This window comes from Amblyraja radiata, chromosome 20 (assembly GCF_010909765.2).
Source record: "Amblyraja radiata isolate CabotCenter1 chromosome 20, sAmbRad1.1.pri, whole genome shotgun sequence".
Taxonomy (NCBI): Eukaryota; Metazoa; Chordata; class Chondrichthyes; order Rajiformes; family Rajidae; genus Amblyraja; species Amblyraja radiata.
The window spans coordinates 7230100-7241790 of record NC_045975.1 but is presented as its reverse complement, the minus strand read 5'-3'; the positions used below and the strand labels follow the sequence as shown (position 1 = coordinate 7241790).

Sequence of the window (11691 nt, the reverse complement as noted above, 5' to 3'; positions counted from 1 at the left end):
ACCAGATGAATCACAGATTCTGTACATGCCAAAACCACAACAATCTAGACGTTCGCAGCAAAGACTCCACTTCCTGGTTGTTATGTCAATTGGCACAGTGGGGCATTGCCAGAAACAATAAGAGAACACAGCAGGGGAAACATCAATATTAGGAGCAACACAACTCACCAGGTCCCATGCAGTCTTAGAAAGATCCAAGCTGTCGAATTTGTATATTTAATTCCAAGCAATTTTTGGGCTATGAGTCACCTCTTCACCTTCCAGCTGATTTACTTTAGTTTAGTTTAGAGATACAGCCTGGAAACAGGCCCTTCGGCCCACCGAGTCCGTGCTGACCGGTGATCCCCGTACGTTAACACTGCCCTACACACACACTGGGCACAATTTATAATCTTTATGGTGGCACAGCGGTAGAGTTGCTGCCTTACAGCGCCAGAGATACTGGTTCGATCCTCACTACCGTACCGTGCTGTCGGCATTGAGTTTGTGCGTTCTCCCTACGCCCGCGTTTCAATGGGTCAGGCAGCAACTGTGGAGGGAATGGACAGATAACGTTTCAGGTCAGGACCCTTCTTCAGGTTAGCAACCCGACTGAAAACGTCACCAGCCCGGTCCGAAGAAAAAAAAACGTCGCCTGTCCATTCATTCCCCAGCTGCTGCCTGAGCCCGAGTTCCCCCAGCACGTTGTGCGTTTTGCTCAAGATTCCAACATCTGCAGTCTCTTGCTTCTCCATGCCACGATTAAACGCGTGGCTTCGCCAAATGGTAGCTGACGAAGCCGAGTGCTCAGTTTGCCATTGTGTTTGGTGTCCTCTCCCCCCAGACGGTGTCCACACTTCTCTGCAATTTCTTGCGGTCTTGGATGGAGCTGTTCCCAAACCCTGCTGGGATACATCCCGATAAAATGCTTTCTCCGGCGCATCTGTAGAAGCCTGGTGAGGGGAGCCAGTGACACCGGATGCAAGGGCCGGTAGGAGAGTGAACCGGGGTCTTGGCGTCCGCGACTACAGGAGGCAGAGAATTCCACAGGGTCTTGACCCGAAACGTCACCAATTCCTTCACTCCATAGATGCTGCCTCACCCGCTGAGTTTCTCCAGCATTTTTGTCTACCTTTGATTTTTCTAACAACTGCAGTTCTTTCTTAAACACACCTATATGTAACTCTCTGTTGAAAACATCCAGTGAATTGGCCTCCACTGCCTTCTGTGGCAGAGAATTCCACAGATTCACAACTCTGGGTGAAAAAGTTTTTCCTCATCTCAATCCTAAATGTCCTACCCCATATTCTTAAACTGTCCGACCTCTGGTTCTGGACTCCCCCCAACATTGGGAACATTTTTCCTGCATCAAGCCTGTCCAATCCCTTAAGAATGGTATATGTTTCTATGAAACCCTCTCATCCTTCTAAATTTCAGTGAATACAAGTCCAGTCGACCCATTGTCGATCAATGATTAGATCGGTCCATCAGAGGAATCTTGATTTCATCTGGACTGAGATTTAAACCCCTGTCCCACGGTGCGAGTTCATTCCAAGAATTCTCCCCGAGTTTGCCCTGATCGAACTCGGAGATTTACGGTAATGGCCACTCGTCGGTACTCGGGGCTCTCCTGGACATTTTTCACCATGTTGAAAAATCTTCACGCGTCTTCCCGTGCTTACCTGCCGTTAGCACTAAGTGACGTCCCCGAGCTCCAACGTACACGCTATGTTCATTCTCCATGCTTACCACTAGTTTGATTTTTTTTAAACTCGGTAGAGCTCTTGAAATGAACTCGCCAGGGCTATTAGTGAAATCAAATACCGGGAATTATTTTGTCTTGGGAATGATCTGGCATTGTGAAATCAGGAATATTTATGCAAAATTAAGAAACCAAAGTAAAAGGGAAAAAAAGCACAAGAAATCCCATGAGGGCAGTGCAATAAAACCAGTTTAATTCTTGATGAACAGTATTGAAAAAGGCAACTTTTATTAAAAAAACCCAAAGCCATTTCTGATGCAGAGAACACAGTTCTAAGCAGAAAACAAGTCTCCAAAACAAAGGCAAAGAAGTAAAAACTAAAAGATAATATGAATTCAATGCTTTCACTATTAGCAAGTGGGACAATAAAGATTTCAAATGAAAGGCAAGGCTAAAACTAGGAATAAAGTTAGCAATGATAAACAACCGTATTCATTTCAGTTAAACACCTAAGTTGGTCATTGAGAAGCATTTGGCTTTGATGTGTAGTAAGCATCCATTGTTGACGTCAGCCTTTCCATGTGGATGCTATGTTGGTACTACTGGTAGATGTTGCCCTTGATTAGAAAGTGCATTCAACCTTTCTCTGTTGGTCAACAATGCTCCCCTTTCCAAAGGCAAGGGGAACATTAACCTGAAGCTCCCAGCCCTGGGGCTTTTAAAGATGTTTTTGTTATGACGCGATGCATAATTGCAACTCTCGGGAGAAAAAGAAAAAAAACTTTATTCCCAAACTGAACACAATTCATGCCGCATCGATTCGGAATTGCACGTTCGAAGGAAACCAGTTGGGAAAAGCACTTCACTGCTTCAGCTCAACGTAGTTTGCAGGGAAGAGTCCGTACCTGCCTCTGCATTCTCCCCGCCACCACCCCTCGTCGATCATCTCAATGTTGGTAATCATGTCGTCCGGGTCAAAGGAAATCTCATCGTCACCAGCTGAAAAAAAATAAATTGGAAGCAATATTATTTTTTCACAAGAGGTACAGACTGCTTAAGGGCCTGTCCCACTTTCACGAGGTAATTCACGAATTCTCCCGAGTTTTCCCCTTGATTCAAACTCGCAGAATGTTCGTAATGAGCCCATAGGAGATTGTAGATATATCGTAGCGGCTCGTTATGCCAGCCGTAGGTACTCTGGGCATCAGGTAAGTCGGGACTATTTTTCCAGCCCGATAGAAAATGTCCACGAGTAAAAAAAGAAAAAAAAAGGTCGGGATGAAAGAAATTGCAACTTTAACTCGTAAGGAGGGCATCGAACTAGTTGTGGGAATTCGTAGACATACTTGTAGGAGTTCGTGAACATAGTCGTGGAAGGTCGTAGGAGTTCGTAGATTACCACAATCTTGTTTTGTTTTTTTAGGTCCTTTAAACTCGGCAGAGGTCTTGAATTAAGTCGTGAAAGTGGGACAGGCCCTTTACGTTGAAATTCATGATGTAGACACAGACGGTTTGATCGATTGAAAGATACAGCGTGGAAAGATGCCCGTACAATGATCTCGACAGCTACCTTGCCTGGTAGTCATCACAGGCTCAGAGTCCAGGGCGACCATCGATCGATCACCCGTTCACTCTCGTTGTGTTATCCTATATTCAGCATACACCCCTTGCACGCCAGGGCCAATTAACATACAAAACCCACACGCCTTCGGGGTTGTGGGAGGAAACCGGAGCACCCGGAGGAAACCCACGCGGTCACAGGGTGGACGTGCAAACTCCACACAGACAGCGTCCGGAGTCAGGACCGAACCCGGGTCTCTGGCGGTGCGAGGCAGCAGCTCTACCTGTTGCGCCACCGTGCCGCCCAAGTCGGGCTGGGGTCCATTCCAGCCTCTTGTCATCCTATCTCTATCAGTCCCATCAGCACATTGCTCCTCATATTCTAATCTAGACTTTGGCATTTCATATAGTTTAACTACTTTATGGCAAAACATAACATAGAAATACCATTTAAAAGGGACAAGCTATTATTAACACAAAATTCAAATGCATTTTTCAAGGAAGGACATTCTTGCTATTGAGGGAGTGCAGCGTAGGTTTACAAGGTTAATTCCCGGGATGGCAGGACTGTCAAATGCTGAGAGAATGGAGCAGCTGGGCTTGTACACTCTGGAGTTTAGAAGGATGAGAGGATATCTTATTGAAACATATAAGAATATTAAGGGATTGGACATGCTAGAAGCAGGAAACATGTTCCCGATGTTGGGGGAGTCCAGAACCAGGGGCCACAGTTTAAGAATAAGGGGTAAGCCATTTAGAACGGAGATGAGGAAACACTTTTTCTCACAGAGAGTTGCGAGTCTGTGGAATACTCTGCCTCAGAGGGCGGTGGAAGTCGGTTCTCTGGATACTTTCAAGCGAGAGCTAGATAGGGCTCTTAAAGATAGCAGAGTCAGGGGATATGGGGAGAAGGCTGGAACGGGGTACTGATTGGGAATGATCGGCCATGATCACATTGAATGGCGGTTATGGCTCGAAGGGCCGAATGACCTCCTCCTGCACGTATTGTCTATTGGAGGGTCTGAAAAGAGGTCCCGGCTCAAAATGTCACCTATCTACGTTGCCCAGAGATGCTGCCTGTCCCGCTGGGTTACTCCAGCATTTTGTGTCTATCTTCGGTTTAAGCCAGCATCCATCTGCAGTTCCTTCATACTACTTTTAGTAGTCACTCCTTAATGTATTATACACACACCAGCATTATTCACTGGAAACATAGGCGCGTTGTATTAAGGAGAGGTGTTATGATGGAAGTCGACACCTGTACAATAATCTCGACAGCAACCTTGTACTCACCAGCTTGGTAGTCATAGAGGGCCACTGCAGTTATTCCATATTCATTCCCATACTCTGCATAAGTGGGCTCATCTGCAACAATAAACAAAGGCTGAATGGTTTCTCCTTAACAGTTCAAAGAAGAAGTACAAAAAAAACATTTATGTTTTATAAGTAAAAATCGGAAAGAGCCATGGTTTTCAAGGGAAATTGGACACTTGGTTCGGAAAAAGAGGGAGATCTACAATAATTATAGGCAGCATGGAGTAAATGAGGTGCTTGAGGAATATAAAGAATGTAAAAAGAATCTTAAGAAAGAAATTAGAAAAGCTAAAAGAAGATATGAGGTTGCTTTGGCAAGTAAGGTGAAAGTAAACCCAAAGGGTTTCTACAGCTATATTAATAGCAAAAGGATAACGAGGGATAAAATTGGTCCATTAGAGAGTCAGAGTGGACAGCTATCTGCAGAGCCAAAAGAGATGGGGGAGATATTGAACAATTTCTTTTCTTCGGTATTCACCAAGGAGAAGGATATTGAATTATGTGAGGTAAGGGAAACAAGTAGAGTAGCTATGGAAACTATGAGATTCAAAGAAGAGGAAGTACTGACACTTTTGAGAAATATAAAAGTGGATAAGTTTCCAGGTCCGGACAGGATATTCCCTAGGACATTGAGGGAAGTTAGTGTAGAAATAGCAGGGGCTATGACAGAAATATTTCAAATGTCATTAGAAACGGGAATAGTGCCGGAGGATTGGCGTACTGCGCATGTTGTTCCATTGTTTAAAAAGGGGTCTAAGAGTAAACCTAACAATTATAGACCTGTTAGTTTGACGTCAGTGGTGGGCAAATTAATGGAAAGGATACTTAGAGATAATATATATAAGCATCTGAATAAACAGGGTCTGATTAAGAACAGTCAACATGGATTTGTGCCTGGAAGGTCATGTTTGACTAATCTTCTTGAATTTTTTGAAGAGGTTACTCGGGAAATTGATGAGGGTAAAGCAGTGGATGTTGCATATATGGACTTCAGTAAGGCCTTTGACAAGGTTCCCCATGGAAGGTTGGTTAAAAAGGTTCAATGGTTGGGTATTAATGGTGGAGTAGCAAGATGGATTCAACAGTGGCTGAATGGGAGATGCCAGAGAGTAATGGTGGATGGTTGTTTGTCGGGTTGGAGGCCAGTGACTAGTGGGGTGCCACAGGGATCTGTGTTGGGTCCACTGTTGTTTGTCATGTACATCAATGATCTGGATGATGGTGTGGTAAATTGGATTAGTAAGTATGCAGATGATACTAAGATAGGTGGGGTTGTGGATAATGAAGTAGATTTTCAAAGTCTACAGAGAGATTTATGCCAGTTGGAAGAGTGGACTGAAAGATAGCAGATGGAGTTTAATGCTGATAAGTGTGAGGTGCCACATCTTGGCAGGACAAATCAAAATAGGACATACATGGTAAATGGTAGGGAATTGAAGAATGCAGGTGAACAGAGGGATCTGGGAATAACTGTGCACAGTTCCCTGAAAGTGGAATCTCATGTAGATAGGGTGGTAAAGAAAGCTTTTGGTGTGCTGGCCTTTATAAATCAGAGCATTGAGTATAGAAGTTGGGATGTAATGTTAAAATTGTACAAGGCATTGGTGAGGCCAATTCTGGAGTATGGGGTACAATTTTGGTCACCTAATTATAGGAAGGATGTCAACAAAATAGAGTGAGTACAGAGGAGATTTACTAGAATGTTGCCTGGGTTTCAGCAACTAAGTTACAGAGAAAGGTTGAACAAGTTAGGGCTTTATTCTTTGGAGCGCAGAAGGTTAAGGGGGGACTTTATAGAGGTCTTTAAAATGATGAGAGGGATAGACAGAGTTGACGTGGATAAGCTTTTCCCACTGAGAGTAGGGAAGATTCAAACAAGGGGACATGACTTGAGAATTAAGGGACAGAAGTTTAGGGGTAACATGAGGGGGAACTTCTTTACTCATTCGGATAGAACATGGCAGGAACAGCAAACGGTGGTTTACACCGAAGATAGACACAAAAAACTGGAGTAACTCAGCGGGTCAGACAGCATCTCTGTAGAAAAGGAATAGGTGACATTTCAGATCGAGTCCCTTTTTCAGAAAGGTCTCGACCCGAAAAGTTACCTGTTCCCTTTCACCGAAGATGCTGTCCGACCTGCTGAGTTACTCCATCTTTTTGAGTTTATCTTCCTTCAATATTAAGCCAGTTACAATATGATGGTCTTTGGGCAGGTTTGGTTTAGCTCAACACTAAAGCATGGAAACAGGCCCTTCGGTCCTCCGACTCCATGCTGCCTCGGCAAGGCACCAGCGAAGAGTCTCACCCCGGTCACTCCCCATTCTCCCTTCTTCCATCAAGCAAGAGGCACAGAAGTGTGAAAACACACACAGCTCCAGATTCAGGAACAGTTTCATCATATCTGTAGAACCTTTATTCGATAGAATCTATCGATTCTACCAACAACTAGAGAGCTGTCCTGAGCTTCCCACCTCATTGGAGACCCTTAGACTACCTTTAATCGGACTTGATCTTGCACTAAACGTTATTCCCTTTATCATGTATCTGTACACTGTGGAGGGCTCGGTTGTAATCATATATTGTCTTTCCGCTGACTGGTTAGCACGCAACGAGCGCTTTTCACTGTACCTCAGCACACGTGATGATAAACTAAACTCGGAACTCACCGCTGGTCGGGAAGTAAGATCCCAAAACCAGCGTTTTGTAACTCAGTCGGTGCCAAAACGTGGCGACACTTGTGCACTGCCTAGATGAGGGGTGCTGTATGATTTTACCGAGTTGAATGCAAAACAAAACATGTATTTCACGTGACAATAAAATATAACTGAATCACTGAATTATATTGGATGCAGATTCTATAATAATTTTCGTGAAAGTAGTCAGTTTAGTTACACCGAGCTACAGTGAAAATATTTGTTTCATGTTATCCAAACCGCGGAAAGACAATACTTGATTATAATCCACATACATCGCGAGGAAACCAGTGGTTTCGTTTCGAGATACAGCGCGGAAAAAGGCCCTTCGGCACACGGGGTCCGCACAGACCAGCGATCCCCGCACATTGACACTATCCTACACACACTGGGGACAATTATTACATTCATACCAAGCCAATTAGCCTACAAACCCGTACGTCTTTGTGGAGTGTGGGAGGAAGCCGAAGATCTAGGAGAAAACCCACGCAGGTCACGGGGAGAACGTACAAACTCCGTACAGACAGCACCCGTGGCCGGGATCGAACCCGGGTCTCCGGAGCTGCAAGCATTGTAAGGCCGCAACTCTACCGCTGTCCCACCGTGGTCTGGAATTACGATTATATACCAGTGTTTACATTGGTTCCAACCTCTATAAAGTAGTTAGCTACTTTAGATTATTGTCACATGTGCGGAGGGAGGTGCAGCGAAAAGCTTTGTTGTTTCATGCTATCCAGTCCGCAGAAAGACGATACATGATTACAACCAAACCATTCACTGTGTGCAGACACAGGCCAAAAGGAATCATTTTTAATGCAAGATAAAGTCCAGTAAAGTCCGATTAAGTCTGAGGGTCTCCAATGAAGTAGATAGTAGTTCAGCACTGCTCTCTGGTTTTGATAGGATGGTTCAGTCGCCTGATAACCGCTGGGAAGAAACGGTCCCCGAATCTGGAGGTGTGAGTTTTCAAACTTCTGTACCTCTTGCCTGATGGGAGAGGGGAGAAGAGGGAGTGACCGGGGGTGAGACTCGCCCTTGGTTATGCTGCCAGCCTTGCCGAGGCAGCGTGAGGTGTGGATGGAGTCAACGGAAGGGAGACTGGTTTGCGTGATGGTCTGGGCTGCGTCCACAATTCTCCGCAGTGTCTTGCGCTCTTGGATGGAGCCGTTCCCAAAGCCATGCGGTGATGTAAAGCAAGGACAACGGGGAAAGTGGTCAGGCAGTTTACACTAAGATAGAGATGACTGTGAGCAGTTACCTTGTTGGTCGACCTGACTTTCATCAGGCATCTGGTACACTGCCTCCTGCTCGTACACAGCCTCCTGGTACTGCGGTTCCTCCACATCTGCCTGGAGTCCTGCGCTGTAGATGTCCCCATCATGCCTCTCTTCTGCAGCTTCCTCTTCTTGCTTCAAGGGCGCCTGCAGATAAAAAAAAGTTTAGAAGCCTCTTTCAACTAGTAGCCCTTGTACAATCCTCCCAGTCCACATCTCTGCTCATGGAGGTTAAATACCACCAAGCAACTGACTGGCCGACAGGCTCTGCTGATCTAATCCCTGGAGACTCCATGGATTAAAGATTAATGCATAAAATACTGTAATGTATTCGGGGGGAGGGGGGGGGGGGGGAAGGCAGTTCCCAGAGAAGAACAATTAGGCCATTCGGCCCATCGAATCATCTCCGCCGTTCAATCACGGCTGTTCTATCTCTCCCTCTCAGCTCCATTCTCCTGCCTTCTCCCCATAACCCCCGACACCGTACCAATCGCGAATCTGTTCTAAAAATACCCAATAACTTGGCCTCCACAGCCGTCTGTGGCAACGAATTCCACAGATTCACCACCCTCCAGCTAAATAAATTCCTCCCCGCCTCCTTCCCAAAGGAGGCTGCTCACCTTGAGGTTATTCCAAGGCCGTGCCCTCAGGTCCGAGACTCTCCCGCCGGTGGATACGGTTGCAACCCGAGACGTTCCCTATTTGAATCCACAACATTCACACACACACACACACTGAGCATCAAATCTCCAGTGCAATTGATCACAACGTACCTCGTAAATAGTGTCGGGCACTCTTGGTTGCTCCACGGGTGCAGGTGTGGGAGATGGAGTGATCACAGGGGCTGGGGCAGGGGCAGGGGCTGGAGCAGGGGTGGGTGTGGGCGCTGGCATGGACACTGGAGACGGCTTCCTCACGGATTCTTCTTCCTGTAGCCCCAAAAACAAAAAATAGCTTCCATTATGGAATGGGATACTTTATTGTCACATGGGGCACGGCTCAGTGGAACTCTTTGCTTGTACACCCAAGGTATACAAATAGCAGCTACATAAAGGGCAGCGACAAAGTTACAAAGCACGCTGGCTCCTCCTTTGTTCGTGCGTGTGTCCCCACCCACCGAGGTTCCACCAGGCCGGGTTGCCATTGTCCACTGTTCTACGAACCCCCCCCCACCCCCCCCCCCCCCACACCTGGCCCTTCATTGTTCTTCCCCCACGAAGGTACAGGAGCCTGAAATCAGCAATATCCAGGTTCAGGAATAGCTACTTCCCCACACCCATCAGACTATTAAACAGAACTTAAAAAACTGAACTATTGCACTTTATCTGTTTATTTATGTATATCTCTATATAGAAACATAGAAAATAGGTGCAGGAGTAGGCCCTTCGAGCCTGCACCGCCATTCGATATGATCATGGCTGATCATCCAACTCAGTATCCTGTACCTGCCTTCTCTCCATACCCCCTGATCCCTTTCGCCACAAGGGCCACATCTAACTCCCTCTTAAATATAGCCAATGAACTGGCCTCAACTACCTTCTGTGGCAGAGAATTCCACAGATTCACCACTCTCTGTGTAAAAAATGATTTTCTCATCTCGGTCCTAAAAGACTTCCCTCTTATCCTTAAACTGTGACCCCTTGTTCTGGACTTCCCCAACATCGGGAACAATCTTCCTGCATCTAGCCTGTCCAACCCTTTAAGAATTTTGTAAGTTTCTATAAGACACATATATATATATATATATATATATACTCATATTCTATGGTATATGGACACACTGATCTGTTCTGCATTTATGCCTACAATATCCTGTTGTGCTGCAGCAAAGCAAGAATTTCATTGTCCTATCTGGGACACATGACAATAAACTCTCTTGACTTTAATTAAAGTGTTAGTGAATAATTTCAGGCAGGGGAAGCTTACTGAGTATACATCTTTGCATTCCGGAAAGCAAAGCCTGTGACACCACCCTGACACTGGCACGACTTGCAACGGGAACTGCAGTGGATGGGGGGGGGGGGGGGGGGTTACACGCAAAGCATGGCTTCAGCGGAGTTTCCCCTCTTACCTCCAGTTTTCTCTTGGCCTCTTCCTGTTCCTTCCTCTCGCCAGCCTGGCGCCGGGCTCGCTCCTCTCCGACCTTCTTCCGATCCTCCTCCTCATTGGCTTTCGCGATGTTCTCAAACTTGGAGCGGATGCTGCTGGCACTGGCGTTGGCTGCAGAACAAACGGAACCCAGAGTTGCAAACCGTCTCTCCGGCAGCGGTGAGCGCGCGCAGAGATAGAAACAAAACGCAAGCACGGTCGACCTCCTCTCCAATTCAAAAGGCAGCCGATGGGGGCGGCGCAGCGGTAGAGACGCTGCCCCCACACCACCCGAGACACAGGTTCGATCCTAACCACGGGTTGCCATCTGCACTGTTTGTTTGTTCTCTCCAAGGATAAGGGGTCGGCCATTTAGAACAGAGACGAGGAAAAACATTTTTCACCCAGAGAGTTGTGAATCTGTGGAATTCTCTGCCTCAGAAGGCAGTGGAGGCCAATTCTCTGGATGCTTTCAAGGGAGAGCTAGATAGGGCTCTTAAAGATAGCGGAGTCAGGGGATATGGGGAGAAGGCAGGAACAGGGTACCGATTGTGGATGATCAGCCATGATCACATTGAATGGCGGTGCTGACTCGAAGGGCCGAATGGCCTCCTCCTGCACCTATTGTCTATTGACCATGTGGGTTTTCTCCGGGTGATCCGGTTTCCCCCCCACGTTCCAAATATGTGCACGTTTGTAGGTGAATTGGCTTTCTGTAAATTGTACCCAATGCAAAACATGGAACTTGTGAGAATGGGTGATCGATGGCCGGTCGGGGACTGGTGGGCCGAAGGGCCTGTTCCCATGCTGTATCTCTGAAAATAATCTAACTAGTGGTGTTGGAAGGAACTGCAGGTGCTGGTTTCAACCAAAGATAGACACAAAATGCTGCAGTGACTCAGCAGGGCAGGCAGCATCTCTGGAGAGAAGGAAGGGGTGACGTTTCGGGAAGGGTCTCGACCCGAAACGTCACCTAAATATTGGTGTTGACAGCAAAGTTCGCAGACCGCAAATAAAACAAGCATTAACAGGACCAACAAGTCAGTGTCCACAATCAGGATTGGTGGCAAGACCAGGG

The 11691-nt window shown here is 46.4% G+C and overlaps 1 protein-coding gene across 1 annotated transcript in view; it reads right to left on the bottom strand.

The window, feature by feature from the left end:
- Positions 1-1912: 1912 nt before the first annotated feature.
- Positions 1913-11691, bottom strand: part of cttn (cortactin) — a 38377-nt gene continuing 28598 nt past the window's right edge. Inside the window, exons 9-13 of the mRNA XM_033038540.1 lie at positions 10597-10923; positions 9299-9454; positions 8510-8672; positions 4535-4606; positions 1913-2680 (exon numbers count right to left, since the gene is read on the bottom strand). Coding sequence (XP_032894431.1) covers positions 2544-2680; positions 4535-4606; positions 8510-8672; positions 9299-9454; positions 10597-10923 — 855 coding nt within the window. The 3' untranslated portion in view covers positions 1913-2543. The remainder of the gene's footprint in view (positions 2681-4534; positions 4607-8509; positions 8673-9298; positions 9455-10596; positions 10924-11691) is intronic.